Below are 27911 nucleotides of genomic sequence, written 5' to 3'. Positions count from 1 at the left end.
CAGGGAGCACTTGATTTATTTGCATACAGTAGCCTACATGCAGCCAGCAGCTGGAGCTCCAGTCTGCAGACACTGTGGACCTCTGTGTGTGTTTTTATGGGTGGAGACAAATCCTGCTCCAAAATTCAGTCACACACACTGACAACACAAGCCAGCCTAACCCAGGCAGCAGCTACTACAGGCCGGGAAAACCTGGACATTATCGGGGTCAGTAAGTTGTTAAGGTCCCGTACAGTACAATTGGAGCAGTTTGTTTACGTTAGAAAACAAGGTACGTGGTAATCTATGTAAACTAGATGAGGGGGTTAGTTACGGTTCTTTGATGAGAGTCAGCTATGAAAACTTCTGCAGAACAAACAGCGATAGTTTGAAGATAAAAGTGAGCCAAAGTATCTTACCAAAACAATCTTTATCAGCAAACTCCCTGACAGAGAGATTAGATATGTTATAGATCGATGTAATGGAAACAAACCTTCAAAGTGATGCTTTTGTGTTTCGGGAATGACGTGTCTGTTAGATGATTGAACACGTTAATTTAGCTTTTTTTTTAAAAACCTCAGGCTTTTAATAAAACTCATTTTGTGGGCTTGAAAAGTTACAACAAAGCAGTAAGCATTAAAAAAAGAAATCGACGAATTTTAAAACAACTGTATTTAACATCCACGTCTGTCGTGTTGTAACGTAACTGCCTGTTGGTTTTCACGTTAGCGTACGTAAACGTAACGTAACGTAGCCTAACCGCCACAGACCTCAACGAAACAAATGCTACAGTTTATAGCAGGCCTCCTATTTTCATACATTAAAATTGGGAAGTAAACAAGTAGGATGCGCAGTTTCACACGGTTGTTTAGCCACTAATTCATGTCATTGCTGTACTGTATGTACTATGAAGTTATGTCTTCATTCGTCCATCTTTAAACTACATGACTGAGTAGGCTACTTATAAAGCCTTTGACTGAGATGAATCATAACAGGGAACAAAACCATACAAAACAGATCAATCAAACTTTATTTATAAAGCACCTTTCAGACAAATTAAATTGCAGTTCAAAGTGCTTTACAAGAGTGCAGAAAAGTTATTGACAAAAAGTAGTTTATAAAATCATTGAGAGACTAATGTACACCAATAAGAATTAAAAAATATGTATAAAAAGAAAATACGATACATAAAAGCAAAAAGATATTAATATAAATAAGTAGAGGAAAATATTTAAAATTGTCGTAGGATAAAAAAGACAATACAATAATGTTAAGATTTTAATTGATTTAAAGCACTATATAAAAGCCAGACTGAATAAATGAGTTTTAAGACTGCGTTTAAAAATCTCTATATTCTGGGCTCCTCTCAGACACTCAGGAAGGTCGTTCCAGTCTCGGAGCGTAACAGCTGAAAGCAGCATCGCCAAAGGCATTTGTCCTGCTACAGATGGCACATTTTAAAACTCCAAACTGTGCTTAAAGATCATTTAAAATTCAAGAGTACTCAGTAATTTGGTTTATTGGATAATCAGCACTACAGATATGTAGTCAATAACTTTAAACGTACAGTTAATGTCATCTCTGTCATGTCATCATCAGTTTAACAGCAAACACTGTGAACAGGTCTGCCTTGTTTTTAAGAGCAGCAGCACACCCAAATCAAGCTCTCTTATTCTCTGTTCTGTGTGCTTACTTCTGTCACATGTTTAACTGTTAACATTATGATTAACCTGTCTCTGTAGAGTCTGTGTAACATCTTTGTTTGGCTCAGTGTGCAGTTTTGATGGGATAAAAACCTCAGCAGTTATGTTGTATCTGCTATTGTCCTCTCAACATACAAGTCAGCAGTAAACACAAACATAAGAGCACAGCCTGGTGTTGAAAAGCATAAAGGGACATTTAAAAAACAGTTCCCTAAAGTTCTCTGTGTTTTTTTTAATGTGTCGCTGTATTTGGTAATTAGGTTGTTTCTTTTTTTCAGAGAGATGAGTCAGGCGGAGCAGCAGGTGCCCGATGACATGCCTGCATACCTTAAAGATGAGCCAGAAGCTACAGGTAAAGGGATTAATAACTGTTTGTTCAGCCCAATGTGTGCTCCACAATGAGAGATTATACTGTAGCAGCAGTCTTTCTAAGAACACGTGTAGGAACAGTTGTATTGGGAATAAGGATTATTAAATGTTTAGTAATTGGCTCTATCTGAAGTATCCAGCGTCCATGAGTTTTATGGACGATTTGGTCTAGTTTGATTAGTCAATTGGCATTACTGTGAAACAACTTGATATGATGGTTCATTCAAATTCAAAAAACTTTATTTGTCCCTTGGGGGACAATTCAAAAGTCACCTAGAGCAGTATAGCGTAACGACAGTGCAAGGTATAAGCTAAAAATATGAAACTAAAATATAAGCTGTCAATTTAAATACAAAAGTTAAAATACAAAATAGATAAAGTAGAATAGAGATATAAGTGGATGGCGATCCAAGTAACAGAAGTAAACAGATCTATATGCAGTAGATCAATACTGAGTAAAGTGAAGTGGGTTGGATGCAACACGCTCGTAGAAGGCATCAACTTTTCGACATTTTCTCTAAAATCTTGCCAACTTTTTTTTTTTTCTGTATCCTCAGCATCATCTAAAATGTGTTAAATCATGCTATTACTGGTAGAATAGAATAGATGTTTATTGCCATTTGCACAGGTACAGGACAGTACAGGTACATTGGAATTTCTGTGCGTTTCTCCGAGTCAGCTTCTACAAAAAAGTTAAAATTATATATAAAATAGAATAGCATTATAATAAAAAAAGAGTAGAAAAGTACAAAAAAAAGTTAAAGTAAAAATAAATAAGTTGTAGTAACAGCTAAGTGATTTAAAATAAACTGTACAGAAGCTATACACTGTATTAAAGCAAAGATATAATACACAAAAATAACAAAGGGGAACACTGTACAATGAGATGAAAATATAAATATGTTTTCTTGTCTCTACTTTCTACATCTCTTATTGCACCTGAGGTTATTGCACACATATTTTTCACATGATATAATTACTCTGTTTTTTTGTTTTTAAGGTTAATATTGCACACTGTGGGGTGGTCAGCTGTCCATTTAGTCTGTGAGGTGTGGGGTGAAGTACTTCCTCCCCATCTTAATGTCCTGTGCTACAAGTCTCACAGCAGATGTGGGATCAATGCATTTTCACTTGTTCCCTTTAGTCAAGATACCTTCATGCATGCATTCTTTCAATCACCATCAAAGTTTGGTCGCATAAAAATCATACACATGACTCATTTTAATAAACTCAGAGATGAGGAATAAAAAACACACTCGGTTTTCTTGTACACCAAAGTTGGCATTATTAATTTCTCTGTTTTGTAGAAATGTCATAAAAAGAACAAAGACACTTAAATCAACAAATACATCCCAGTGGTCTGTGATAAGAAGAGTCGGGTGTGGATCTACAGAAAATGAGTTTCACACACTTCTGATCGGACAGTGGTCATTTGAGTTGTTTTGCCAGCTAAATATATAATTTTGTGGTTCCAGTTTTTCTTCATCTGAGGAGCTGCTTCTCTATTTGACATTATAGTTAACTGAATATAGATATATGAATTCATCAAATTTGCTTAAGAACATTGCTTTGGAAAAATGTAACTCTTTTTTGATGTTTCCTTAAAAGCCTTGACTTACTAAAGAAAATAACGGGCAGGCTAAGATGTATTTATTATTGTTTTATTTAACGTTTATTTTAGTGAAGTTTATCCCATTAAGATCAGGGGGTTCTTGTTATCTGGCAGCATACAGTTTCAACAAAAACAAACATTCAAACTCATACAGGTATAATTATCTGATGTTGTGTCTTTGTGTAAAGTGACTGCCAGATGAATTGTAGGTATAAAAAAAAAAAAATCTAGAAATGATCGGGCTAAAACATCTTCACGCAGACTCTGAGGATTTCAAACTTTTTCTTTTTTTTAACAATATGTTTATTGAGTTTTAAACATTTTTCCAAGACACACAATTACAATTAAATAAATAAAATAAGAAAAAAAAAAAAGATATACACATGCACATATATACAAATTTATAAAATAAGGGTGGAAAAGTAAAATACAATAATAAAAAATATAATTACAAAATGTTGCAAAATTATTACTGTCCGTATTAAATAAAAATAACCAGATGGAGTACATTGCCATAGATGATTTGTTAATCACAAATATTCTGCCCTAGAACAGTTTCTGCAAAAACGACCACAATTACAGACATCGCCAACTCTTTACCAGCCTCGCTCAAAATATGTGACAGATCTTTACCCCGAAGAAAATTAATATATAGGCCCCAGATATCGTCAAATAATTCTCATTTGTCTTTAAGTGTATATGTTATCTTTTCCAGATCACATTTCATTAAGTCATCGTGTAATCCTCAGCCTACCACTGTTTCTCCATGTTAATGCTATTGTTCTATTAGCCTGCAATATGCAGAGGTCTACAAAGACCCGTTTTCAAACATTTTTTTAATTGAAAGCATAAACACCAATTTGTGTCTCTGATTCTTTGGCTGTGATATATTGAATCTTAAAATGTTTTTTCTTGTTTTTTTTTATATCAGAGAACAAGGACCACCCACAGACACAGCCGGGCATGTTCGGCAGGGTGGCAGGCGGTCTGTATGGTGTCACCAAAGGAGCTGTGGGAGCCACGGTTGGCGGTGTGACCTGGTTAGGGGGAAAGAGTCTGGACCTAACCAAGACCGCTGTGTGCTCTGTCGCTGCTGTGCCTGCGATGGGCGTGGGGCTGGTAAAAGGGGGAGTGTGCGCTGTAGCTGGAGGAGTAACTACTGTTGCCTCTGCAGTGGTCAGCAGAGTTCCCATAGGAGGAGGAGGAGGCAAAAAGAAGGACAAGTCTGACTGAAGAGGAGAAGGACGTGTGTGAATGCACACAGCTGAGGTGTATGGCTCACACTGTGAACGCCTGTTTTTTAGCATTTATGAGAAGGAAAGGGGCGACAAAGGACTCAAAAGTTCAGTGTGCACACATTTGGTGAGGGTGATTTTTTTTGTCTTTATTTTTTTTAATTTTTCCATGTGACTCTTGGTACACCCAGGTTCATTTGGTTATGCAGCGAGGACCTGCAAAGCAAAAGGAAAACTCACCAAATGATTATCACCCGTGCCTGAAGTTTTTCTAATAAAATATTCCATGTTTCATTTTATTCATAATATGCCACACCATTGTTCCCACTGCAAGCTGTTGTATTTTTTCAGCTAAGTTTACTTCAGTGCCAGAGAAGGAAGTGTTGATGCACTTATTTCACTTGCAAGACAATCAACTGATGAATTATGAAATGTAACTGACAAGGACCTGTTTCATAGGGATTGGGAATATATTTCACATGGGGGGGTCAGAAAGTGTTTACAGTGTTATTAAGACTTTTCCAGACAAACACATCTGATATATACGATGTCATTTGAAAAGTGCATTCAGGTTTAATATCTAAACTGCCTGCTGGATGTGGGGGTGTAGATATTCCTCTTGTTAATTTATGTGATCATTTTTAAATTCCTCTGAATTCAAATCATCCTCTGGTGGTTCTTTTCTCAGCTTGGTGGAACTGCAATCATGCTTTGGATACAGAATCACGTTAAATAAATAAATATTTCTTTCTACATCTTAAAACTCACAGTGCTTTGATTTCAATTAATAAACTTTATTTTCAGTTGTAGTGTAAATGTGTCAAGACTTCTTTGGTCTTAAAGAGCCCATATTCTGCCCTTTTTGGGGTTCGTATATTTAATCTATGTTCCTACTTTTGTACGTTCACAATAGCTAAAGTCAGAAAAAAGTGTCTGTTTTCATGTACTGTTCCTCCTTGCTCCCTCTCTGCTCTGAGTCCATCAGCTGCACTCTGTTGAGCCCACACTGTTAGACCCCACGTGGGCCAAGTCTGCTCTGATTGGTCTGCCGATCCGCTCTGTCGTTATTGGTCAGTTGCTCAGCACGTGTCTCGGAAATTTCAACATGAGCTGCAGGGCTTGCCACAACGAGCCAATGGGCTTAGATCAGTGATCTCACACTGACAATGACGCCGCACTGACACATTTTTATCGAGGGGGGCTAGAACCGAGCGTTACATGCAGCTAATGCTACAGCTAACAGGAGGACGTAGGAGAAGCAGCATTTCCGCGGACTTTTTGCAAATAGATGTGCCTAAACATGCACAGGACACTTGGAAAACACACTAAAGAGCATATAAAACCAGAAAAAGAAGAATATGACCCCTTTCAGGTAATTGAATAACCTTTTCTACACTACACTTATGTTATACCAGCTATACAGATTGATAGGCCTACTGACAAGGTGATAATGGGATCTATAAAAGTATGACATCTCCTTGGGGGGTAAAAACTGCTACTGCGGACACAAAAGCATCACTGTAGCATAGATCCCTCACGCCGTGGCAAATTGTAATGTTTTAGTTCTCAGCTCGGACATACATTTAATCCTGCTCTTAAAGGCTTTCTATGTGATGTTTCACACTTAAATATAATATAAATCAAGTATATCCTCTGAAAATAACTCTGTGAGTCATGACTGTCTACAATGGGTGTAACACCCGAGTCCCACTGTCTGTGATGCTTTCAGAGTTTTCAGAGTCCTATCTTCACTTTGTTTACATCGCCAGGACGGCCGGCTGACTCCTCCCCTCCTGTATAAAAGTTGTTTAATTGAGGGACTAGAGAAAAGAAGAATAACATACTGTACTCACTGATTAACTGTGTTTCTAGATCACGCTCATTTCAGGTAAATTTACATGCAGTGTGAAGATACGAGCAGAATAAAGATCACTAGCATTAGCATGCTAACACAACAATGCAGCGCCAGTTGTTTTGGTTTCATGCTGGTGCTCAAGGGCGACATCTGCTGGATCAAAAAAAATCACATATAAAGCCTTTAAGTGTCCCTGTGTTAACTTGAGTTTTCAACTTTTTATTTGAACTGACAGACCAGTACGACTAAATTCAACTGAAAAGAAAATGCCTTTTTTTTCTAAAGCTACCTTTGTCTGGAAAATACCGATGCAGGGTGACGGTATCAACGCTTTATATCAGTGTTTCAGCATATTTGGATGTGTTATTAACTTCCAGACCTTATTGAAACAGTAACATTTTCAGAAACTGTTTAAATAAATAAAAATGTGCCGAGGGGATTCAGGGGGCTGTAACCCTACACTTTGTTTTAAAGAAGCTCCATTGCCACCTTTTAAAATGCAAATTCTTATCAAGAAAACATTTTATTATTTTGAAAACAAAAAGAGACATAAAGCCCCATTTTCAAACCCTTACAAGGTACAGCTAGAATTTAGATATTTATTGTAAACTTACACATTTGACCTAATATATTTTCAATACAACAAGACCTTGGGTCAAATGGAAAAGTGACGGCTTATTGATTACAGTAAAACGTGTTAAGAAAAGTTTGTTTTATTTGAGAGGGCTCATTTATAACCAGGAGTTATTTATTATTGCCTCTTGTGTGTTAAAATTGTCTTGACAATAAATTTGGTAGAAAGTTTGCAAAGAAAATAAGATATTTACAGAACATTACAGCTGACAAAAAGTGACACGAAGTCGTCTTGATCTGTGAAGAAAATACAAGATGGTTTAAGATTTCCTGCATCATATGTTTGGCCTTTTTATTTGATTTGCAAACAAAACCATGATATAAGTCTGATTCATCTCACACCAATAATAGCTCAACAATGTTATTTATTGCTTCAGTGATTTTACTTAATGTTTTCTGCCATGTTATTGACCGCGACACTCTGCGGTTTACTGCACATCTCGGGAAAAGCTCACAGGTCCGGCAGAAACCACGACCTTTGGCCCAGCTGTCGCCTGATCCACAGCCTTGACATCTCTCTCTACAAGACAATCATACAAAACATGGTCAGATTCAACCGCATGTTGCTTTTTGAATTCTGCAGATTATACATTTATTTCTTACTTTTTCTGAAGCACGACGGTTCGCATGAGTTGCGTTGAGCAGGAGTGCAAACAGCTGTACTGCAGTGTATGTACACCTGAACAAGAGAGAGGGTTAGCGCGGCAGTTTTTCCAAAGTAACATGGCGACCACTTTCCTCTCATTTCAATCCAAGAATGGAAAGCACACAAACTCTGTTATCAAGAAGATAATGTCATATTTCTGTGACCGAGGTCATAAAACTATAAAAATGTTATTAACATGACTCGATACTAAAGGATTTAGCAACTGCAGAGCGATGATCGTGAAGCTATTGTGCACATCTGACTTATTTCTTGAAACGATTATTATTATATTATGTTTGGGCTTTTGGTGCCTTTATTGGAAAGATTGGACAGTGGATAGAGATGGAAATCAGGGAGAGAGAGAGAGTAGGGTATGACATGCGGGAAAGGAGCCACAGATCGGACTCGAACCCGGGCCGTCCGCTTTGAGGACCACAGCCTCCACACATGGGATGCGCGCACAAACCACTGCGCCACCAGCACCCCCACATCTGACTTATTTTAAGATCAACAAGATTGGCAATAAGTTTTGACCTACTTCCTAGCTTACATCTCTACTTGATAACATTGCAAATACCGCACGTAGCTAACTGTTAAAATTAGCTAGAAATATGGTGAAAGTGCTGGGTTAGTTGTTGTTTAATGTCATCTAACATTAGCACTCAATAACTTCTCAGCTAAAATTAATATACACAATAGACTACAAATCCCTAACTGCAATCATAGGTAGAAATTGGTGAAATGCTTGTATAAGCTGTTAATGTGTTATATGCAGTTTATCTTTTATTCTTTTATCTCTAAGGTCATGTGGTGAAATATTACAACTGGTCGTATTTCCATCAGTATCTGACTCACTAGCTGTAACACAGCATATGACAAAACAGCATGCAAGTCTCCCATCATGACATCAAAGGAAACTGGCTGGAGAATACCAAATAATACTTTTGCAAATGTGATTGTTGATGTTTATTACCTGTTCCCTCAGTTGTTCCATTGACTCTTTGTTCACGAAGGTAAACATTTTGAAAATGAAACGCCTGTAGTGACTTGGGAAATCCACACCTGAATGGGGACCAACTGGAACCAGTGATGACAAGTAGTTATCATCCCTGTTTGGACAACTGGATTGAGAGAAAGAAAAGTTAAGGCTTTTTTTTTTCAAAAAAAAGGACTACAATGTGTATCAACACACATTACCATCAACAGGACGATAGTTAAAATGTTTCGTACCCATCTATCAGAATGTCCCATTGGGGCAGACTGTGGGGGTTGGGGCTTGTGGTTGTCCAACAGCGTCCAAGAGTCAGGACAAGGTTAGGATCCGTCTTTTCAAGAAGTTGAACCTCCACGTACACAGGGTTCCTCAGTACTGTAGTCACAGGATAGTCTGCCTCTGTATAGTAAGAGCTGTAGGCCACATCCGCTGCGACAGCAGGAATACCAGTTAGTATGACAGCCAACATTGTGAAATTATTGACAAATAACACTAGCAGGCTGAGACATACATACCTTCATTACAACCCTTTGAGTTGCATTGTCCATTTGCCAACCTCAGGTGTACTCTGATAGGTCCAAAAGCCGCAACTGATAGAGGAGGATTATCTAATGGTAATACTTGAACAACCAGAGTTTCCACAGAAGTGGCAGTGTACCTACACTGGAAGAGCAACCTGAAAAGGACAACAGGCATTATGTTTTTTGGTCATAACATTGTTTGGACTCAAGAGAAGTTTTGAAAAAACATTTCATGTACTCATAGCTGCTGTCTCTGGTAATGCCCCCCCGAGGCCCAACTTCAACTTCAAATGAGGAAGACATCCTGTTCTCATAGATTATGACCCCAGGCTCCTCCTCCTAAAAGGTGAAAAAAAAATTACAGTTGGGATAATGAACTCCAAAGTTACCTTATCAAGATCAAAAAGTCAGGAAAATGACGGTGTTACCATAACAAAAGAGCCACAGGCAGTGACAGGAAATTGGTAGATGGCAAAGCCAGAGTTAGAGGCAACATGTGTACAGTCTCGACCTTCTCCCATCAGTGAAATTGACTCAAGATCGATATTGGGCAGAGTGGCATCTCTCGCCACTACCACAATGAACTGGGCATTCTTGGTACACTGGACAGTCACTGTTGTCATAAAAAACACGAAATCATAGGTTAGAAGATTAGACATAATTGATCAAACGTAAAGGTAAAAACATTAGGAGGTTGAAAGATTAGTCTTTGAGGGCTATCTTTTCCTTCCAACTGCTATTGACAGTAGAGTTTTCAACTGAGCAGTTAAACAAGAATTGTTAAATTGAGGTTAACAACACAGTTCAAAAACACACCTGCCTTTCCAAAGTAGCACGTTTGCCCATCAAAGCAGCAGTTTATGGCTTCACAGTCAGCAGCAGAGCAGTCAGAAACTCCGCATGGGATTCTCAATCTTTCCTCAACTTCACAACTCTGGATGACAGGTGTCTGTGGCACTGCATTCTGCGGTTGCTTTGGTTGAGGGAACTGTGGATTTTGGGAGGCTTGATCGTGTTGACGATATGAATTTTGAGGAGTCTTTGGCGGTGAAGGTGGGACCTGTTGAAATGGAGGATTTTGAGGAGTCTTGGGCGGTGAAGCTGGGACCTGTTGAAATGGAGGATTATGAGGAGTCTTGGGCGGTGGAAGTGGGACCTGTTGAAATGGAGGATTTTGAGGAATCTTTGGCGGTGAAGGTGGGACCTGTTGAAATGGAGGATATTGAGGAATCTTTGGCGGTGAAGGTGGGACCTGTTGAAATGGAGGATATTGAGGAGGTGGAGGGCCCTTTTTCAGCCACGGTAAGCCCTGAGCGTCAACTTCAGTCCCAACTAAATACCCAAGCAGTGCTAGAGCCACAAAAGAAGCGGCACTCCAGCGCTTGGCCATGGTTTAACAGCAGTTTGGTCCGGAAAGTTCCCTGGTATATCACTTGTACTGACAAATTTATATGTGACAAGGTCTGAAAAAAAAACCTCTGAGGCCACACAACTACCAATCACAGCTCCCTGTCTTTTCTATAGCCACTCAAAAGCTTCAGGGTATTATTGCGCAATATGTTTTTTTTTTTACATTATCAGGGCAAATGATTCAACATCTCTTTTGATAAAGCTCACAACTCATCAGCTGTGTTGGTAAAAGGAGGGGCTGGAACATGTCTCCTTCCTGATCACTGGTTTGGATGACATTTTGCCTCTTAAGTAAATATTGACATGTAAAACATTTGGGTCACAGTCACTCTTCTAAAGGTCACTATGGCCGTAGACTCTATTTGTAATTAACTGTGTTTTTGTTTTTTTACCGTGAATTTGTAAGATAAGATGCAATCATTTGCCATCATTAAAAGACACTAAACACCTTAACAAAAGTCAAAACAAAGGGATTTATTACAATTACTTAAACTTAAAGATAACAAAGATCAAATTAGAAAGTAACTTAACAAAAGACAACAGACAATCCCTGACTGAGCCGCACAGCAGTCCCAACTCCAAACGCCTCCTCCAAAATGCTTCTCTTTCTGCAGCCAGCACTGGCCTTTTAAACACTGAGGCCAGGTGTGCCTCATTGTTCAATTAGTGGCTTCACCTGGGCTGGAGACAACAGGAAGTGGAGAAGGAACACACAGCACAGGGAAACATACAGCCTTAACACTACTCAAAGTGCTTTTACACCGCAGGTCACACATACCTATTCACACCCATTCAGGTGGCCATCAGAAGTAACTAATCCCATTCATACACATTCATACACCAACTTGGAAATGTGGCTGCAGGAGGTGGGGATCGAACAGCCAACCTTTCAGTTGAGAGACGACCGACTCTACCAACGTAGCCACAGCCGCGCCTAAAAAATGTAACTCAACACCTTTCTAAAAACATTTTCAACAAACATGGATCATTAAACTCCCCTGAAGGATTGATTTCAGCAGCACTGTCGCGTTAGACTGACTTCACCTGAGCCAGGTGTGTGAAATAAAGTGTAGATAAAGATCTGGACTGAAAGAAATAAGATGACTTGGTTTCATCACCATTATTTAATTTCCTGAAGGTAAAATCTTCAGACATTTAAAATGTGACATGTTTATGTTTAAGCAGAGATATTAGCAAGTAGGTCTGATTTGATGTTGGATGCACAGAACCAACTGAAGAAGCTGTACGAGTCCGTCTAAAGATGATGATGAAGGACCGACAGGCAGCTCAACCTCCGTCCCGCATTTCTTTCCCGTCTCTTTCCTCTCAGCAAAAGGAAGAGGAGCTTTGTTTCTGCTCATTGATGTTCTCTCTGGTGGAGTTTCAGAGGTTTTCAGAGATGTTTTTTTCCTGCTCGTCCCTCTCTCTTATTCTCAGCTTCTCTGGCTCTGACTTCACGTCAGTCTCCACCTCTGTTAGCCTGAAACTGTCTGTGGGACTGTCAGGCCTCTATAATAGTCTGTCTGTAATAGACAGATAGACAGACAGACTTTGTGTCCGAGCAGCTTCAGTCCATTCATGTCAGTCAAAATTACATTTAGAAGACTAAGAAGACTCTTTTAGTCAAAGAATGATGCAGTATCATATAATTATTATAGCTTCGTAGGATACAGCTGAAAAATTGAGGGTTTGTTTTTTCTTATTTTAATAACTGCAAATTGTACATCATTTTGAGACATAATGATTGATTTTTTTTAATTTAATTTATATTTGTGTCATGCACACAAAGTGCCCAACCCTCATGGGCTTATAAGACACCAAAGAATTCAGTTGCAGTGGTTCACGTTTACAAATCATAACATTACAAAGTTGCCGGCTCCTGTCACAGTTCAGTCTTAAACAACGTGTTCGCTCTTTTTTTCCCAGGCTTTACAAATAAACAAAAATCTGCTATAACAAAAGTTCCTTTTTTTAAAACACAACTCAAGTTTTTCATAATCATCTAGCCAAAAGAAATCAGGATAAATTGAAGACATTCTTTTAAAAAGAACATCCCTGATGTCAGCGTACATCGGGCAGTAAAACAAAAAGTGAATCTCATTTTCAGTTTCTCCTAACTCACACAACAAACAAACTGGGTCTTCCTCTGGCATGGCATTAAACCTGCCGCTCTCTAAAGCTAAAGGCAATGTTCCTGAACGTAGCTGAGCGCAGAGGGATCTTTGTTTTTTAGTTAAATTAAACTTAGCATATAGGCTTATGACGATAATGTGTTATTTCATTGATAGTTTTACCAAAATAAATCAACTGTAATAATTTGACACAATTCAAAAAGACCCATGACATTTCACTGTTACCAAGAAAATACCACCAACTTGGGAACAAAGCAAATCATAATTTTTGCAATATTAAATGCAGAAATATTATTTTGTCAAATAAACTGGTCGTTCATTTTCAACTTTTACATAATAATATGATCCATTACACACAAGTTGTTTTCTGGTGAAAATTTATCAGCACTATTTTTTAAAGATAATGTGATCAAGTAATACTTTGTTCAGAGGAAACAAGCTTTGCCATCTTAAGACAACATTATAATTAACTTGCGATCAAGATAATAATATAAAAAAAAAACAAATCTGTTATTACATAACGTAAAGTAAAAATTACAATCTTAGCAGAGATTTTAAAAATATTTGACCAATCGTTGAACTGCTTGTCTGGCTATTCTTAGCTATTTTTTGTATTGTAAGATATAAGACAGTCTTATCACACATCAGTTGAATGTTTGAGAAAATTAAGATAAACAACATTACATAATAATTATACCTTTATTTATATAGCACTTTTCAATTTTTCAAAACAATACATATACATTCTAAGAGTCAGAGCAGGTCATAACTAGAGCTGGAAGTTATGTATACTAACTATTACCTTACTGCACTTGTATTTCATGACATGTACCCAACAGATCCACAGCCCTCCCTCCCCTTGGTAGGTCAGACCATGACCTGGTTCTGCTTAGTCCCACCTACACACCCATTGTTCAACGGCAACTGGTAACCACGAGGACAGTCAGGAGGTGGTCTCAGGAAACCAATGAGCTCCTGCAAGGGTGTTTTGAGGCTACAGACTGGGATGTGCTCTGCGAACCCCATGGGAATAACATTGACTCCATGACGGACTGTATAACTGACTACATCTCCTTCTGTGTCAATAATGTGGTACCTACTAGGGAGGTGAGGTGCTTTGCAAACAATAAACCCTGGATCACCAGTGATTTAAAATGTCTGCTAAATAAAAAGAAGAAGGCATTCAGGGACGGTGACAGTGAGTTGCTGAAGAGCGTACAGAGGGAGTTGAGGGTGAGGCTGAGAGAAAACAAGGAGGCATACAGGAGGAAGCTGGAGAGCAAGCTCCAGCAGAACAACATAAGGGATGTGTGGCACGGTATGAAAACCATAACCGGCTTCAAGGTGAAAGGAAATCAGGCAGAGGGTAGTCAGGAAAGGGCCAATGAGATGAACGTGTTCTTCAATAGATTCAGCACGAGGCCTTTGGCTACCTCCCCGGCCCCTGATAGCCACACAGACCCTACATTCCGGTCCCCAAGAAACCCTCTCCCTCTGCCCTCAATGACTACAGACCAGTTGCCCTAACATCGCACATCATGAAGGTACTTGAGAGGCTGGTCTTGGCCCACCTGAGACCACAGGTGACCAGCTACCTGGACCCATTGCAGTTTGCATACTGCCCAAGGGTGGGGGTTGAGGACGCCATCATCTACCTACTCCACAGAGCCCACTCTCACCTAGACAAGTCTGATAGCACTGTGAGGATTATGTTTTTTGATTTTTCAAGTGCTTTTAACACCATACAGCCAGTACTGCTATGTGAGAAGCTGGAGCTGATGCAGGTAGACACCACCATAACATCATGGATTACCTCACTGACAGACCACAGTTTGTGAGGCTGGGGAGGTCTGTGTCTGAGCGGGCGGTCAGTGGCATAGGAGCGCCGCAGGGGACTGTGCTGTCCCCTTTCCTCTTCACACTATACACCTCAGACTTCCAGTATAACTCTGAGGCTTGTCACTTACAGAAGTTCTCAGACGATACTGCGGTAGTAGGGTGTATCAGTGGGGGAGAGGAGACAGAATACAGGATGCTGGTGGATAACTTTGTTGCATGGAGTGGGAAGAACCACCTGGTGTTAAATGTAACAAAGACCAAGGAAATGGTGGTGGACTTTAGGAGGGACAGGCCTGAGCTAAGCACCATCTCTATCCTTGGTTATGAGGTGCAGGTGGTGGAGTGCTATAAATACTTGGGGGTGCACATGAACAATAAACTGGACTGGACGCACCACACAGAGGCCGTCTACAAGAAGGGTCAGAGTAGACTCTGCTTCTTGAGGAAGCTTAGGTCTTTTAATGTGTGCAGCAAAATGTTATCCATGTTTTTCAGACTGTTGTGGCAAGTGCCATTTTCTTTGCAGCCGTCTGTTGGGGAGCAGCATCAGGGCTTGTGACTCTAAAAAGCTTAACAAGCTGATTAGGAGGGCTGGCTCTGTGCTGGGGACTGCTGTGGAGCCACTGGAGGTGGTGATGTGGAGAAGGATGATACAGAAACTGTTGAACATTATGGACAATAACATGCATCCCTTACACAATCTCGTGTGTGAACAAAAGAGTGTTTTTAGTGGGAGGCTACGGCAGCTAAGCTGCAAAAAGGACAGATTTAAAAATACTTTTTTACCTACTGCAATTGCACTTTATAACGACTCCCCTTTAAGTAAGGACAGAAGACATTTAAACTTTTAAACTTTAGCCTGAGCTGCATATATCATATATCAAACTGTATTGTGGGCTCATGTTTTTTTGTATGGGTGGGATATGTATGTGTTGTGTTGTGTGTTTGTATGTATGCTGGCTGCTGGAACACCTACATTTCCCTGCTGGGATGAATAAAGTATATATTTTTTCCATTACAAAACCTCAAAACAAGTCTTCTTATAAATACTTGTTTTTCCTTTTTCAATTAAAACAGTTTTATCTTTCAGTGCTCTTGGCAGATCTCTACCACTGTACAAGATCAAAATGTAATGAATGTCCTATATGTTCTGACTAATATTAAACTTTGTATTACTAGCCTACACTTTGTGTTTTTTGACACATACTGTGCTTATGCCAAGGGGAGATGGCATCATTATTGCGTTAATAAATTACATTCTAAGTACTGTCTTCTCGTGCAAGGTAAAAAAAAAAAATCTGGTCAAACCCTTGCAATTTGCATACAGTAAATATTCAAACAATAAAATAAATGATTATTATTATTTTTTTTATTCTTTTATTGTTTTGGACACATCATTATGATCACAGTTAAGTAAAAAATGCAATTGAATCAAATGCATGTAAAACAGTTTAATTTTTTGTTTCTCCTTTGGCTTTAAAAAACGGTATCCTTTTCAATGTTATCAAACACAGTTTACGGAGTGTTAATAACCCTGTATATCAAAGATGAAGTATTTCTTCACAGTTCAACCCACTCCAGTTAATTCCAATCAAATACTAATACTAATACTAATACATAGATTTTCAGAAAATAAAAATGCCATTGTACTAACATTTTTTTCTGAGACTGTGTCAGACACAAGTTGATTTAACTATCAGAATTTTTGAAGCTGTATTTAGTTGTGCTATTTTGCATAAATTAATTGAACTCAGAAATGTTTCTTATGTTTTTTCCCTCCTTAAAGGCTTTATGAGCAATTTTTTGATCCAGCAGTTGTCGCCCTTGAGCACCAGCATAAAACCAAAACAACTTGCGCTGCATTGTTGTGTTAGCATGCTAATGCTAGCGATCTTTATTATGCTCGTATCTTCACACTGCATGTACATTTACCTGAAATGAGCGTGATCTAGAAACACAGTTAAGCAGTGAGTACAGTATGTTATTCTTCTTTTCTCTAGTCCCTCAATTAAACAACTTTTATTCGCGAGGGGAGGAGTCAGCCGGCCGTCCGGGCGATGTAAACAAAGTGAAGATAGGACTCTGAAAACTCTGAAAACATCACAGACAGTGGGACTCGGGTGTTACACCCATTGTAGACAGTCATGACTCACAGAGTTATTTTCAGAGGATATACTTGATTTATATTATATTTAAGTGTGAAAAATCGCATATAAAGCCTTTAAGAGGGTAATAAAAGCTTTCATTCAAATTTAATCATATACGACTTCACCACTTAATAAAGCTTAAAACAGTATCAGGTAAAATGACTTCTTGCAGACAGAGTGTCAAAACTCAATTCATGGAAGACATTTGTATTATATACTATCTATATATATATATATATATATATATATATATTCAATTGTGAAGAAAACTTGACTACAATAATTTGTAGACCATTGACCCAACTCAAGAACTAGTCTTTTAATGCAAATTACAACTTATATTTGTATACCACAATTGACTGAAAATATGTTCATTATTGCTTTTAAGTTCTTTTACAAAAGGTTCTTTTCATTTTGCTTTTTACTGCTTATCGGGCAATGATCACAGGTCCAACAGAGACCACAACCTTTGGCTCATCTGTCTTCTGCTCCACAGCCTCGACATCTCTCTCTACAGACAGACAGTCATACAAACATGGTCAGATTTATGCATCAATGTACCCATTTATTCATGTTTCTTCTGAATTCTGCCGATAAGAAAATAACCACTTACTTTTCCTGTAGCATGACGGTTCGCAGGAGTGTCCCGATGTGGCAGAGCAAACCGCTGTACTGCAGTGAAGGAACACCTATACAAGAGAAATGGTGTTGGCCAATCGAATATTTATGCATCAATTTCTTATGTTAAGATTTATAATTATATACCTGTTCCCTCAGTTGTTCCATTGACTCTTTGTTCATGAAGGTAAACATTTTGAAAATGAAACGCCTGTAGTGACTTGGGAAATCCACACCTGAGGAGGGACCAACTGGAACCAGTGATGACAAGTAGCAATCATCCCTGTTTGGACAACTGGATTGAGATAAAGAAAAGTTAAGGCAATGACAATAATATAACAATGGATAAGAAGGTTCAAAAGTCTTCCTGATGTATGCTGGTGATGTACTATGTAAAGTTTTAAGTCGATTTTTTTTGTATTGAACGGAGCCAAGTAGTTTCTTGGTCATATATCACTCCGCATTCTCTACTTTTCACTGGTTTTACCATATAAAATGCAACTTTTCAATTGTAAAAAGATAAATATATAAGCTATGAATTGATATTTTTATATAATGAATCTATATTTTCTTTGACAAATAAATCTAAGAATTTTTGACAAGTTTAAATAAATTAATGTAGCCTATTGGTTAATAAATATAAATAAAGTAGCTTACTGAATAGTAATTAGATAATGGATAAGGGGAAGGATTTTATAAGTTTTTACTTCTTCCAACTCCTTTTTCGGAAGTGTTAATCAAATTTAGAATTTAGAATTTCTTTAGCATTATACATGTCAAAAAACAAACAAGCGCAAAACAGCATTTTATCTGTCTGCTTGTTTGCAGGTTCCTTATTTGTAGTTTTTTAACAATGTTTGAAACAAAAATCTTACACCAAAAATCATATCAATTTCAATCAATCAATCAATCATTATTTGTATAGCACCAATTCATAATAACTGTTATCTTGAGACCCTTTACAAAAGAGCATATGGGATAATATCCAGGCAGGATTTCTCCCTTGTATTCCTTGCGTTCTGGTTGTCCACACTCCCTTGCTGCTGAGGTGGAGGTCGGCGCAGGCTGTGCATGAATGACGATGGCCATGGTTTATGGTACGACACAGTCTGATGGTGGTGGCTAGGCGCTGGGTGATGGTTAGGACGGCACAGTCCGATGGTAGTGGCTGGGCATTTAAAGCCAGTATTTTTATAGCACTACTTTCCAGACTGATTAGTGATAATATGAGACCAATAAAGATGTGCAAACTCTTACAATTATGTAACCCACTATGATGAAAAGGACAATGTTAAATGTTTCGTACCCATCTATCAGAATGTCCCATTGGGGCAGACTGTGGGGGTTGGGGCTTGTGGTTGTCCAACAGCGTCCAAGAGTCAGGATAAGGTTAGGATCCGTTTTTTCAAGAAGTTGAACCTCCACGTACACAGGGTTCCTCAGTACTGTAGTCACAGGATAGTCTGCCTCTGTATAGTAAGAGCTGTAGGCCACATCCGCTGCGACAGCAGGAGTACCAGTTAGTATGACAGCCAACATTGTGAAATTATTGACAAATAACACTAGCAGGCTGGGACATACATACCTTCATTACAACCCTTTGAGTTGCATTGTCCATTTGCCAACCTCAGGTGTACTCTGATAGGTCCAAAAGCCGCAACTGATAGAGGAGGATTATCTAATGGTAATACTTGAACAACCAGAGTTTCCACAGAAGTGGCAGTGTACCTACACTGGAAGAGCAACCTGAAAAGGACAACTGGCATTATGTTTTTTGGTCATAACATTGTTTGATTATTTGACTCAGGTGAAGTTTAAAAAAAAAACGTTTCATGTACTCATAGCTGCTGTCTCTGGTAATGGCCCCCAGAGGCCCAACTCCAACTTCATATGAGGAAGACATCCTGTTCTCATAGATTATGACCCCAGGCTCCTCCTACAAAAGGTGAAAAAAAAATTACAGTTGGGATAATGAACTCCAAAGTTACCTTATCAAGATCAAAAAGTCAGGAAAATGACGGTGTTACCATAACAAAAGAGCCACAGGCAGTGACAGGAAATTGGTAGATGGCAAAGCCAGAGTTAGAGGCAACATGTGTACAGTCTCGACCTTCTCCCATCAGTGAAATTGACTCAAGATCGATATTGGGCAGAGTGGCATCTCTCGCCACTACCACAATGAACTGGGCATCCTTGGTACACTGGACAGTCACTGTTGTCATAAAAACACGAAATCATAGGTTAGAAGATTAGACATAATTGACCAAAAGTAAATGGAACAAGGCTAAAGTAATTCAATCTAGTATTTCAGGGTAAACTTTAATTGGTTATGTTAAATTACCTGTATGCTAACATCCACATGCTAAAGGACTTTTAATAAAAATCCAAATAGACCGATATTTTTTATTATAGTTTAGCATCATTGCATTCCAACTTTCTTTACTGACCAAATAATGTGAATGTAGAGCTCATTTGAATTTTTTTTTGTTTTAATAAAAGGGCATTGAAAATGTTGAAAAATTGACTAGAGTCCACTTTATATTCGTCAAGACTTTTATTTCCAAACCTACCTGCTTTTCCAAAATGGCACTGTCGACCATCAAAGCAGCAGCTGATGACTTCACATGCAGCAGCAGAGATATAAGGATTTCCACAGGGCACTTTCTGGCTCTCTGCAACCTCACAAGTCTCAAAATTCTGCATTTGTGTGCTGGGCTTTTGAATGGAGGGTGCCTGTGGAGATGTAGGTTTATATTGTGGCTGCGGTTGATATGGTTGCTGTGGTTGATGTGGTTGCTGCGGTTGATGTGGTTGCTGCAGTTGCTGCGGTTGAGATGGCTCCTGTGGGTTATGTGATTGTGGTGGTTGAGATGGTTGAGATGGATTTTCGGGGGACTCATAACTATAATATGTTCTAGGACTTAGCCTTTTTCCTTCAGGATATTGAGGATAACTTGGGAAATGAGGGTATTGAGGAAACTTCTTTGGAGGAGGCGCTTGGAACTGTGGCATTTGAGGGTATTGACGAAACTTCTTTGGAGGAGGCACTTGGAAATGTGGCATTTGAGGGTATTGAGGAAACTTCTTTGGAGGAGACATTTGGAACTGTGGCATTTGAGGATATTGAGGAGCCTTCTTTGGAGGAGGCACTTGGAATTGTGGCATTTGAGGGTGTTGAGGATCCTGTGGTGGTGGAGGCTGGACCTGTGGCTTTTGAGGGTATTGAGGAGCCTGAGGATGTTGAGGCACTTGGAACAGTGGCGTTTGACGGTGTTGAGGATCCTGTGGTGGTGGAGGCTGGACCTGTGGCTTTTGAGGGTATTGAGGAGCCTGAGGCTGTTGAGGCACTTGGAACTGTGGCGTTTGAGGGTATTGAGGATCCTGTGGTGGTGGAGGCTGGACCTGTGGCTTTTGAGGGTATTGAGGAGACTGAGGATGTTGAGGCACTTGGAACTGTGGCGTTTGAGGGTATTGAGGATCCTGTGGTGGTGGAGGCTGGACCTGTGGCTTTTGAGGGTATTGAGGAGCCTGAGGATGTTGAGGCACTTGGACCTGTGGCTTTTGAGGGTATTGAGGATCATGTGGTGGTGGAGGCTGGACCTGTGGCTTTTGAGGGTATTGAGGAGCCTGAGGCTGTTGAGGCACTTGGAATTGTGGCATTTGAGGGTATTGAGGATCCTGTGGTGGTGGAGGCTGGACCTGTGGCTTTTGAGGGTATTGAGGAGACTGAGGATGTTGAGGCACTTGGAACTGTGGCGTTTGAGGGTATTGAGGATCCTGTGGTGGTGGAGGCTGGACCTGTGGCTTTTGAGGGTATTGAGGAGCCTGAGGATGTTGAGGCACTTGGACCTGTGGCTTTTGAGGGTATTGAGGATCATGTGGTGGTGGAGGCTGGACCTGTGGCTTTTGAGGGTATTGAGGAGCCTGAGGCTGTTGAGGCACTTGGAATTGTGGCATTTGAGGGTATTGAGGATCCTGTGGTGGTGGAGGCTGGACCTGTGGCTTTTGAGGGTATTGAGGATATTGAGGATGTTGAGGCACTTGGACCTGTGGCTTTTGAGGGTATTGAGGAGCCTGAGGATGTTGAGGCACTTGGACCTGTGGCTTTTGAGGGTATTGAGGAGCCTGAGGATGTTGAGGCACTTGGAACTGTGGCGTTTGAGGGTATTGAGGATCCTGTGGTGGTGGAGGCTGGACCTGTGGCTTTTGAGGGTATTGAGGATCATGTGGTGGTGGAGGCTGGACCTGTGGCTTTTGAGGGTATTGAGGATCCTGTGGTGGTGGAGGCTGGATCTGTGGCTTTTGAGGGTATTGAGGATCCTGTGGTGGTGGAGGCTGGACCTGTGGCTTTTGAGGGTATTGAGGATCCTGTGGTGGTGGAGGCACTTGGAACTGTGGCATTTGAGGGTATTGAGTATCCTGTGGTGGTGGAGGCTGGACCTGTGGCTTTTGAGGGTATTGAGGATCATGTGGTGGTGGAGGCTGGACCTGTGGCTTTTGAGGGTATTGAGGATCCTGTGGTGGTGGAGGCTGGACCTGTGGCTTTTGAGGATATTGAGGATCCTGTGGTGGTGGAGGCTGGACCTGTGGCTTTTGAGGGTATTGAGGAGCCTGAGGATGTTGAGACACTTGGAACTGTGGCGTTTGAGGGTGTTGAGGATCCTGTGGTGGTGGAGGCTGGACCTGTGGCTTTTGAGGGTATTGAGGATCATGTGGTGGTGGAGGTTGGACCTGTGGCTTTTGAGGGTATTGAGGATCATGTGGTGGTGGAGGCTGGACCTGTGGCTTTTGAGGGTATTGAGGATCCTGTGGTGGTGGAGGCTGGATCTGTGGCTTTTGAGGGTATTGAGGATCCTGTGGTGGTGGAGGCTGGACCTGTGGCTTTTGAGGGTATTGAGGATCCTGTGGTGGTGGAGGCACTTGGAACTGTGGCATTTGAGGGTATTGAGTATCCTGTGGTGGTGGAGGCTGGACCTGTGGCTTTTGAGGGTATTGAGGATCATGTGGTGGTGGAGGCTGGACCTGTGGCTTTTGAGGGTATTGAGGATCCTGTGGTGGTGGAGGCTGGACCTGTGGCTTTTGAGGATATTGAGGATCCTGTGGTGGTGGAGGCTGGACCTGTGGCTTTTGAGGGTATTGAGGAGCCTGAGGATGTTGAGACACTTGGAACTGTGGCGTTTGAGGGTGTTGAGGATCCTGTGGTGGTGGAGGCTGGACCTGTGGCTTTTGAGGGTATTGAGGATCATGTGGTGGTGGAGGTTGGACCTGTGGCTTTTGAGGGTATTGAGGATCCTGTGTTGGTGGAGGCTGGACCTGTGGCTTTTGAGGGTATTGAGGATCCTGTGGTGGTGGAAGCTGGACCTGTGGCGTTTGAGGGTATTGAGGATCATGTGGTGGTGGAGGCTGGACCTGTGGCGTTTGAGGGTATTGAGGATCCTGTGGTGGTGGAGGCTGGACCTGTGGCTTTTGAGGGTATTGAGGAGCCTGAGGCACTTGGAACTGTGGCGTTTGAGGGTATTGAGGATCCTGTGGTGGTGGAGGCTGGACCTGTGGCTTTTGAGGGTATTGAGGATCATGTGGTGGTGGAGGTTGGACCTGTGGCTTTTGAGGGTATTGAGGATCCTGTGTTGGTGGAGGCTGGACCTGTGGCTTTTGAGGGTATTGAGGATCCTGTGGTGGTGGAGGCTGGACCTGTGGCGTTTGAGGGTATTGAGGATCATGTGGTGGTGGAGGCTGGACCTGTGGCATTTGAGGGTATTGAGGATCCTGTGGTGGTGGAGGCTGGACCTGTGGCTTTTGAGGATCCTGACGATGTTGAGACACTTGGAACTGTGGCGTTTGAGGGTGTTGAGGATCCTGTGGTGGTGGAGGCTGGACCTGTGGCTTTTGAGGGTATTGAGGATCATGTGGTGGTGGAGGCTGGACCTGTGGCTTTTGAGGGTATTGAGGGGCCTGAAGCTGTTGAGACACTTGGAACTGTGGCTTTTGAGGGTATTGAGGATCCTGTGGTGGTGGAGGCTGGACCTGTGGCTTTTGAGGGTATTGAGGATCCTGAGGATGTTGAGACACTTGGAACTGTGGCGTTTGAGGGTATTGAGGATCCTGTGGTGGTGGAGGCTGGACCTGTGGCATTTGAGGGTATTGAGTATCCTGTGGTGGTGGAGGCTGGACCTGTGGCTTTTGAGGGTATTGAGGATCATGTGGTGGTGGAGGCTGGACCTGTGGCTTTTGAGGGTATTGAGGATCCTGTGGTGGTGGAGGCTGGACCTGTGGCTTTTGAGGATATTGAGGATCCTGTGGTGGTGGAGGCTGGACCTGTGGCTTTTGAGGGTATTGAGGAGCCTGAGGATGTTGAGACACTTGGAACTGTGGCGTTTGAGGGTGTTGAGGATCCTGTGGTGGTGGAGGCTGGACCTGTGGCTTTTGAGGGTATTGAGGATCATGTGGTGGTGGAGGTTGGACCTGTGGCTTTTGAGGGTATTGAGGATCATGTGGTGGTGGAGGCTGGACCTGTGGCTTTTGAGGGTATTGAGGATCCTGTGGTGGTGGAGGCTGGATCTGTGGCTTTTGAGGGTATTGAGGATCCTGTGGTGGTGGAGGCTGGACCTGTGGCTTTTGAGGGTATTGAGGATCCTGTGGTGGTGGAGGCACTTGGAACTGTGGCATTTGAGGGTATTGAGTATCCTGTGGTGGTGGAGGCTGGACCTGTGGCTTTTGAGGGTATTGAGGATCATGTGGTGGTGGAGGCTGGACCTGTGGCTTTTGAGGGTATTGAGGATCCTGTGGTGGTGGAGGCTGGACCTGTGGCTTTTGAGGATATTGAGGATCCTGTGGTGGTGGAGGCTGGACCTGTGGCTTTTGAGGGTATTGAGGAGCCTGAGGATGTTGAGACACTTGGAACTGTGGCGTTTGAGGGTGTTGAGGATCCTGTGGTGGTGGAGGCTGGACCTGTGGCTTTTGAGGGTATTGAGGATCATGTGGTGGTGGAGGTTGGACCTGTGGCTTTTGAGGGTATTGAGGATCCTGTGTTGGTGGAGGCTGGACCTGTGGCTTTTGAGGGTATTGAGGATCCTGTGGTGGTGGAAGCTGGACCTGTGGCGTTTGAGGGTATTGAGGATCATGTGGTGGTGGAGGCTGGACCTGTGGCGTTTGAGGGTATTGAGGATCCTGTGGTGGTGGAGGCTGGACCTGTGGCTTTTGAGGGTATTGAGGAGCCTGAGGCACTTGGAACTGTGGCGTTTGAGGGTATTGAGGATCCTGTGGTGGTGGAGGCTGGACCTGTGGCTTTTGAGGGTATTGAGGATCATGTGGTGGTGGAGGTTGGACCTGTGGCTTTTGAGGGTATTGAGGATCCTGTGTTGGTGGAGGCTGGACCTGTGGCTTTTGAGGGTATTGAGGATCCTGTGGTGGTGGAGGCTGGACCTGTGGCGTTTGAGGGTATTGAGGATCATGTGGTGGTGGAGGCTGGACCTGTGGCATTTGAGGGTATTGAGGATCCTGTGGTGGTGGAGGCTGGACCTGTGGCTTTTGAGGATCCTGACGATGTTGAGACACTTGGAACTGTGGCGTTTGAGGGTGTTGAGGATCCTGTGGTGGTGGAGGCTGGACCTGTGGCTTTTGAGGGTATTGAGGATCATGTGGTGGTGGAGGCTGGACCTGTGGCTTTTGAGGGTATTGAGGGGCCTGAAGCTGTTGAGACACTTGGAACTGTGGCTTTTGAGGGTATTGAGGATCCTGTGGTGGTGGAGGCTGGACCTGTGGCTTTTGAGGGTATTGAGGATCCTGAGGATGTTGAGACACTTGGAACTGTGGCGTTTGAGGGTATTGAGGATCCTGTGGTGGTGGAGGCTGGACCTGTGGCTTTTGAGGGTATTGAGGATCATGTGGTGGTGGAGGCTGGACCTGTGGCTTTTGAGGGTATTGAGGGGCCTGAAGATGTTGAGGCACTTGGAACTGTGGCTTTTGAGGGTATTGAGGATCCTGTGGTAGTGGAGGCTGGACCTGTGGCTTTTGAGGGTATTGAGGATCCTGTGGTGGTGGAGGCTGCACCTGTGGCTTTTGATGGTATTGAGGATCCTGTGGTGGTGGAGGCTGGACCTGTGGCTTTTGAGGGTATTGAGGAGCCTGAGGCTGTTGAGGCACTTGGAACTGTGGCGTTTGAGGGTATTGAGGATCCTGTGGTGGTGGAGGCTGGACCTGTGGCTTTTGAGGGTATTGAGGATCCTGTGGTGGTGGAGGCTGGACCTGTGGCTTTTGAGGGTATTGAGGATCATGTGGTGGTGGAGGCTGGACCTGTGGCTTTTGAGGGTATTGAGGATCCTGTGGTGGTGGAGGCTGGACCTGTGGCTTTTGGGGATATTGAGGATCCTGTGGTGGTGGAGGCTGGACCTGTGGCTTTTGAGGGTATTGAGGATCATGTGGTGGTGGCGGCTGGACCTGTAGCTTTTGAGGGTATTGAGGGGCCTGAGGCTGTTGAGGCACTTGGAACTGTGGCTTTTGAGGGTATTGAGGATCCTGTGGTGGTGGAGGCTGGACCTGTGGCTTTTGAGGGTATTGAGGATCCTGTGTTGGTGGAGGCTGGACCTGTGGCTTTTGAGGGTATTGAGGATCCTGTGGTGGTGGAGGCTGGACCTGTGGCTTTTGAGGGTATTGAGGATCATGTGGTGGTGGAGGCTGGACCTGTGGCGTTTGAGGGTATTGAGGAATCTGTGGCAGACTCCAGTGAAGCTTTTGATGTGTCACTTGAGCTTCTACCTCTGTCCCAGCTAAGTTTCCTAGCAGTGCTAGAATCATGAAAGATGTCTCAGTCCAGAGCTTCGCCATGGTTTGACAGCAGTTTGATATCTACAGTTCCCAAATATACAATGTAAGCTGCCAGCTTTATATGCAACTAAGCTTGGTGTGGAAAAAGACACCTCTAAGGCCAAATCACCACCAAACACAGCAGACTATCTTTTTAATACCCAATAAAAACCCTCCGATTATGTGTTTTTTTTCCACGCCACTGAAGTGGAAGTTTTGATTTGCCCTTTGGCAAGTCAAGAGGATCAGTTGTACGGGTGGACAAGAGGATGAGTTAGATAACAGTTTGACATTGAAATTGATTGACAAGTCAAACATTTAGGTCACAAAAACCTTTAGAAAGGTCCTTGTGGCCCCATGATTTATTAGTCAAATATTTATTTTGCTAGTGCAAGGCCCTATCCAGTTTGTTACAGTAAGCAGTTTGTCTTTAGCTCTGAAGATCAAATATTTTTATGACATTGAGAAGTAGGCCAAATCACAAGAAAAGATTATATAGATCTCTACCTCCAATTATTTTTTAAAGATAATTTATGCCACCTTTTTGACTGAGATTAAAAAAAAACGTTTTTCTAATTTATATCTCACTTGATTAAATATCATTAGTTTATGACGTGACGTAAAATACATAGTAACATTGTTGTTTACTTAGAATCATACAGCCATTATATAATTTGACATTGTATTCAAACTAATTTAAAGTAATGGGCCATTCCAGCCAATTCCACTTCAGCAGTGGTCTGATTATTGTTGTATTTTATTTCTACAGATTCCTCAGTATAGCACACACACACACACACACACACACACACACACACACACACATGCACACGCACACATGCACACGCACACGCACAGGCACACACACACACACACACACACACACACACACACACACACGCAAAGTTGAAAGTTCACTTGAAATGCAGAGGGGTGATCTGGTGCAAATAAGCAAACATTTATTGCTAACATCACCATGGCCACAATAGTGTGAAAATAATCACATTTATAATCAAAGAAACATGTTTATTCCTCAAAAAACAATTACACCAAAATAGGAATGGGGCTTTTCCGCTCTGTCCACCTCTAAAGGTTCTTTTTAAAAGTTAAAATGTACTTTATTTATGGTCCTCATATACCAAGCCGGCAACATGGCTATCTTAAAAAAATGGCATCTGCAAAAGGCTGATAAAACTGTTAAAACACATATTTGATACAAATACAAGTGAAGAAGATAGAAAATATATAAATTAAAAACTAAGTTCTCTCTTGGGATTTCTTTAGAGAACCCAAATAAACATTGGAGGACATCTATTCCTAAATACAGTGGATTTATTTTCTGATTAAGATTTTACAGATGAGACTGCAGGGATTATCATGCCATCAGTTTAGGATTTTAAAACATCTGTTTAAACA

The 27911-nt window shown here is 41.7% G+C and overlaps 3 protein-coding genes across 4 annotated transcripts; 1 reads left to right on the top strand and 2 right to left on the bottom strand.

Moving 5' to 3' along the window:
- The first annotated feature begins 75 nt into the window (after positions 1 to 75).
- On the top strand, positions 76 to 5661 carry tmem263 (transmembrane protein 263). 2 transcript variants are annotated; one of them, XM_061035096.1, is made up of 3 exons: positions 76 to 207; positions 1961 to 2034; positions 4595 to 5661. In XM_061035096.1, the coding sequence occupies exons 2-3, from the start codon at positions 1965 to 1967 to the stop codon at positions 4894 to 4896; spliced, it is 372 nt and encodes a 123-aa protein (XP_060891079.1). In that variant the 5' UTR covers positions 76 to 207; positions 1961 to 1964; the 3' UTR covers positions 4897 to 5661. The 2 variants fall into 2 exon arrangements, with proteins under 2 accessions (XP_060891079.1, XP_060891078.1); XM_061035095.1 differs by having other exon boundaries at positions 97 to 271.
- Positions 5662 to 7733: 2072 nt separating this feature from the next.
- On the bottom strand, positions 7734 to 11554 carry LOC132972338 (zona pellucida sperm-binding protein 4-like). Its single transcript, XM_061035093.1, has 8 exons — positions 10364 to 11554; positions 9976 to 10160; positions 9786 to 9883; positions 9542 to 9684; positions 9263 to 9455; positions 9006 to 9153; positions 7990 to 8065; positions 7734 to 7906 (listed from the first exon to the last, which is right to left on the bottom strand). The coding sequence occupies exons 1-8, from the start codon at positions 10935 to 10937 to the stop codon at positions 7815 to 7817; spliced, it is 1509 nt and encodes a 502-aa protein (XP_060891076.1). The 5' UTR covers positions 10938 to 11554; the 3' UTR covers positions 7734 to 7814.
- Positions 11555 to 17503: 5949 nt separating this feature from the next.
- Positions 17504 to 26516, bottom strand: LOC132973620 (zona pellucida sperm-binding protein 4-like). Its single transcript, XM_061037161.1, has 11 exons — positions 26436 to 26516; positions 25890 to 26135; positions 24543 to 24785; positions 20264 to 20408; positions 19721 to 19905; positions 19532 to 19629; positions 19279 to 19439; positions 19000 to 19192; positions 17841 to 17988; positions 17689 to 17764; positions 17504 to 17586 (listed from the first exon to the last, which is right to left on the bottom strand). The coding sequence occupies exons 1-11, from the start codon at positions 26514 to 26516 to the stop codon at positions 17504 to 17506; spliced, it is 1659 nt and encodes a 552-aa protein (XP_060893144.1).
- Positions 26517 to 27911: the final 1395 nt, after the last annotated feature.

The sequence above is a fragment of the Labrus mixtus genome, chromosome 4 (assembly GCF_963584025.1).
Source record: "Labrus mixtus chromosome 4, fLabMix1.1, whole genome shotgun sequence".
NCBI lineage: Eukaryota > Metazoa > Chordata > Actinopteri > Labriformes > Labridae > Labrus > Labrus mixtus.
Note: the sequence above shows the minus strand (reverse complement) of the source record. Positions and strands in the feature narration are given on the sequence as shown.

Coding starts and splice junctions, on each gene's coding strand:
- tmem263 (XM_061035096.1), top strand. CDS start 1,965: ATGAGTCAGGCGGAGCAGCAGGTGCCCGATGACATGCCTGCATACCTT. Junction 2,035..4,594: donor AGATGAGCCAGAAGCTACAG/GTAAAGGGATTA, acceptor TTTTTATATCAG/AGAACAAGGACCACCCACAG.
- LOC132972338 (XM_061035093.1), bottom strand. CDS start 10,937: ATGGCCAAGCGCTGGAGTGCCGCTTCTTTTGTGGCTCTAGCACTGCTT. Junction 10,161..10,363: donor GTGCTACTTTGGAAAGGCAG/GTGTGTTTTTGA, acceptor TTATGACAACAG/TGACTGTCCAGTGTACCAAG. Junction 7,907..7,989: donor ACCGTCGTGCTTCAGAAAAA/GTAAGAAATAAA, acceptor ATTGTCTTGTAG/AGAGAGATGTCAAGGCTGTG.
- LOC132973620 (XM_061037161.1), bottom strand. CDS start 26,516: ATGGCGAAGCTCTGGACTGAGACATCTTTCATGATTCTAGCACTGCTA. Junction 26,136..26,435: donor GGACAGAGGTAGAAGCTCAA/GTGACACATCAA, acceptor TACCCTCAAAAG/CTACAGGTCCAGCCGCCACC. Junction 17,765..17,840: donor TGGAACAACTGAGGGAACAG/GTATATAATTAT, acceptor TCTCTTGTATAG/GTGTTCCTTCACTGCAGTAC.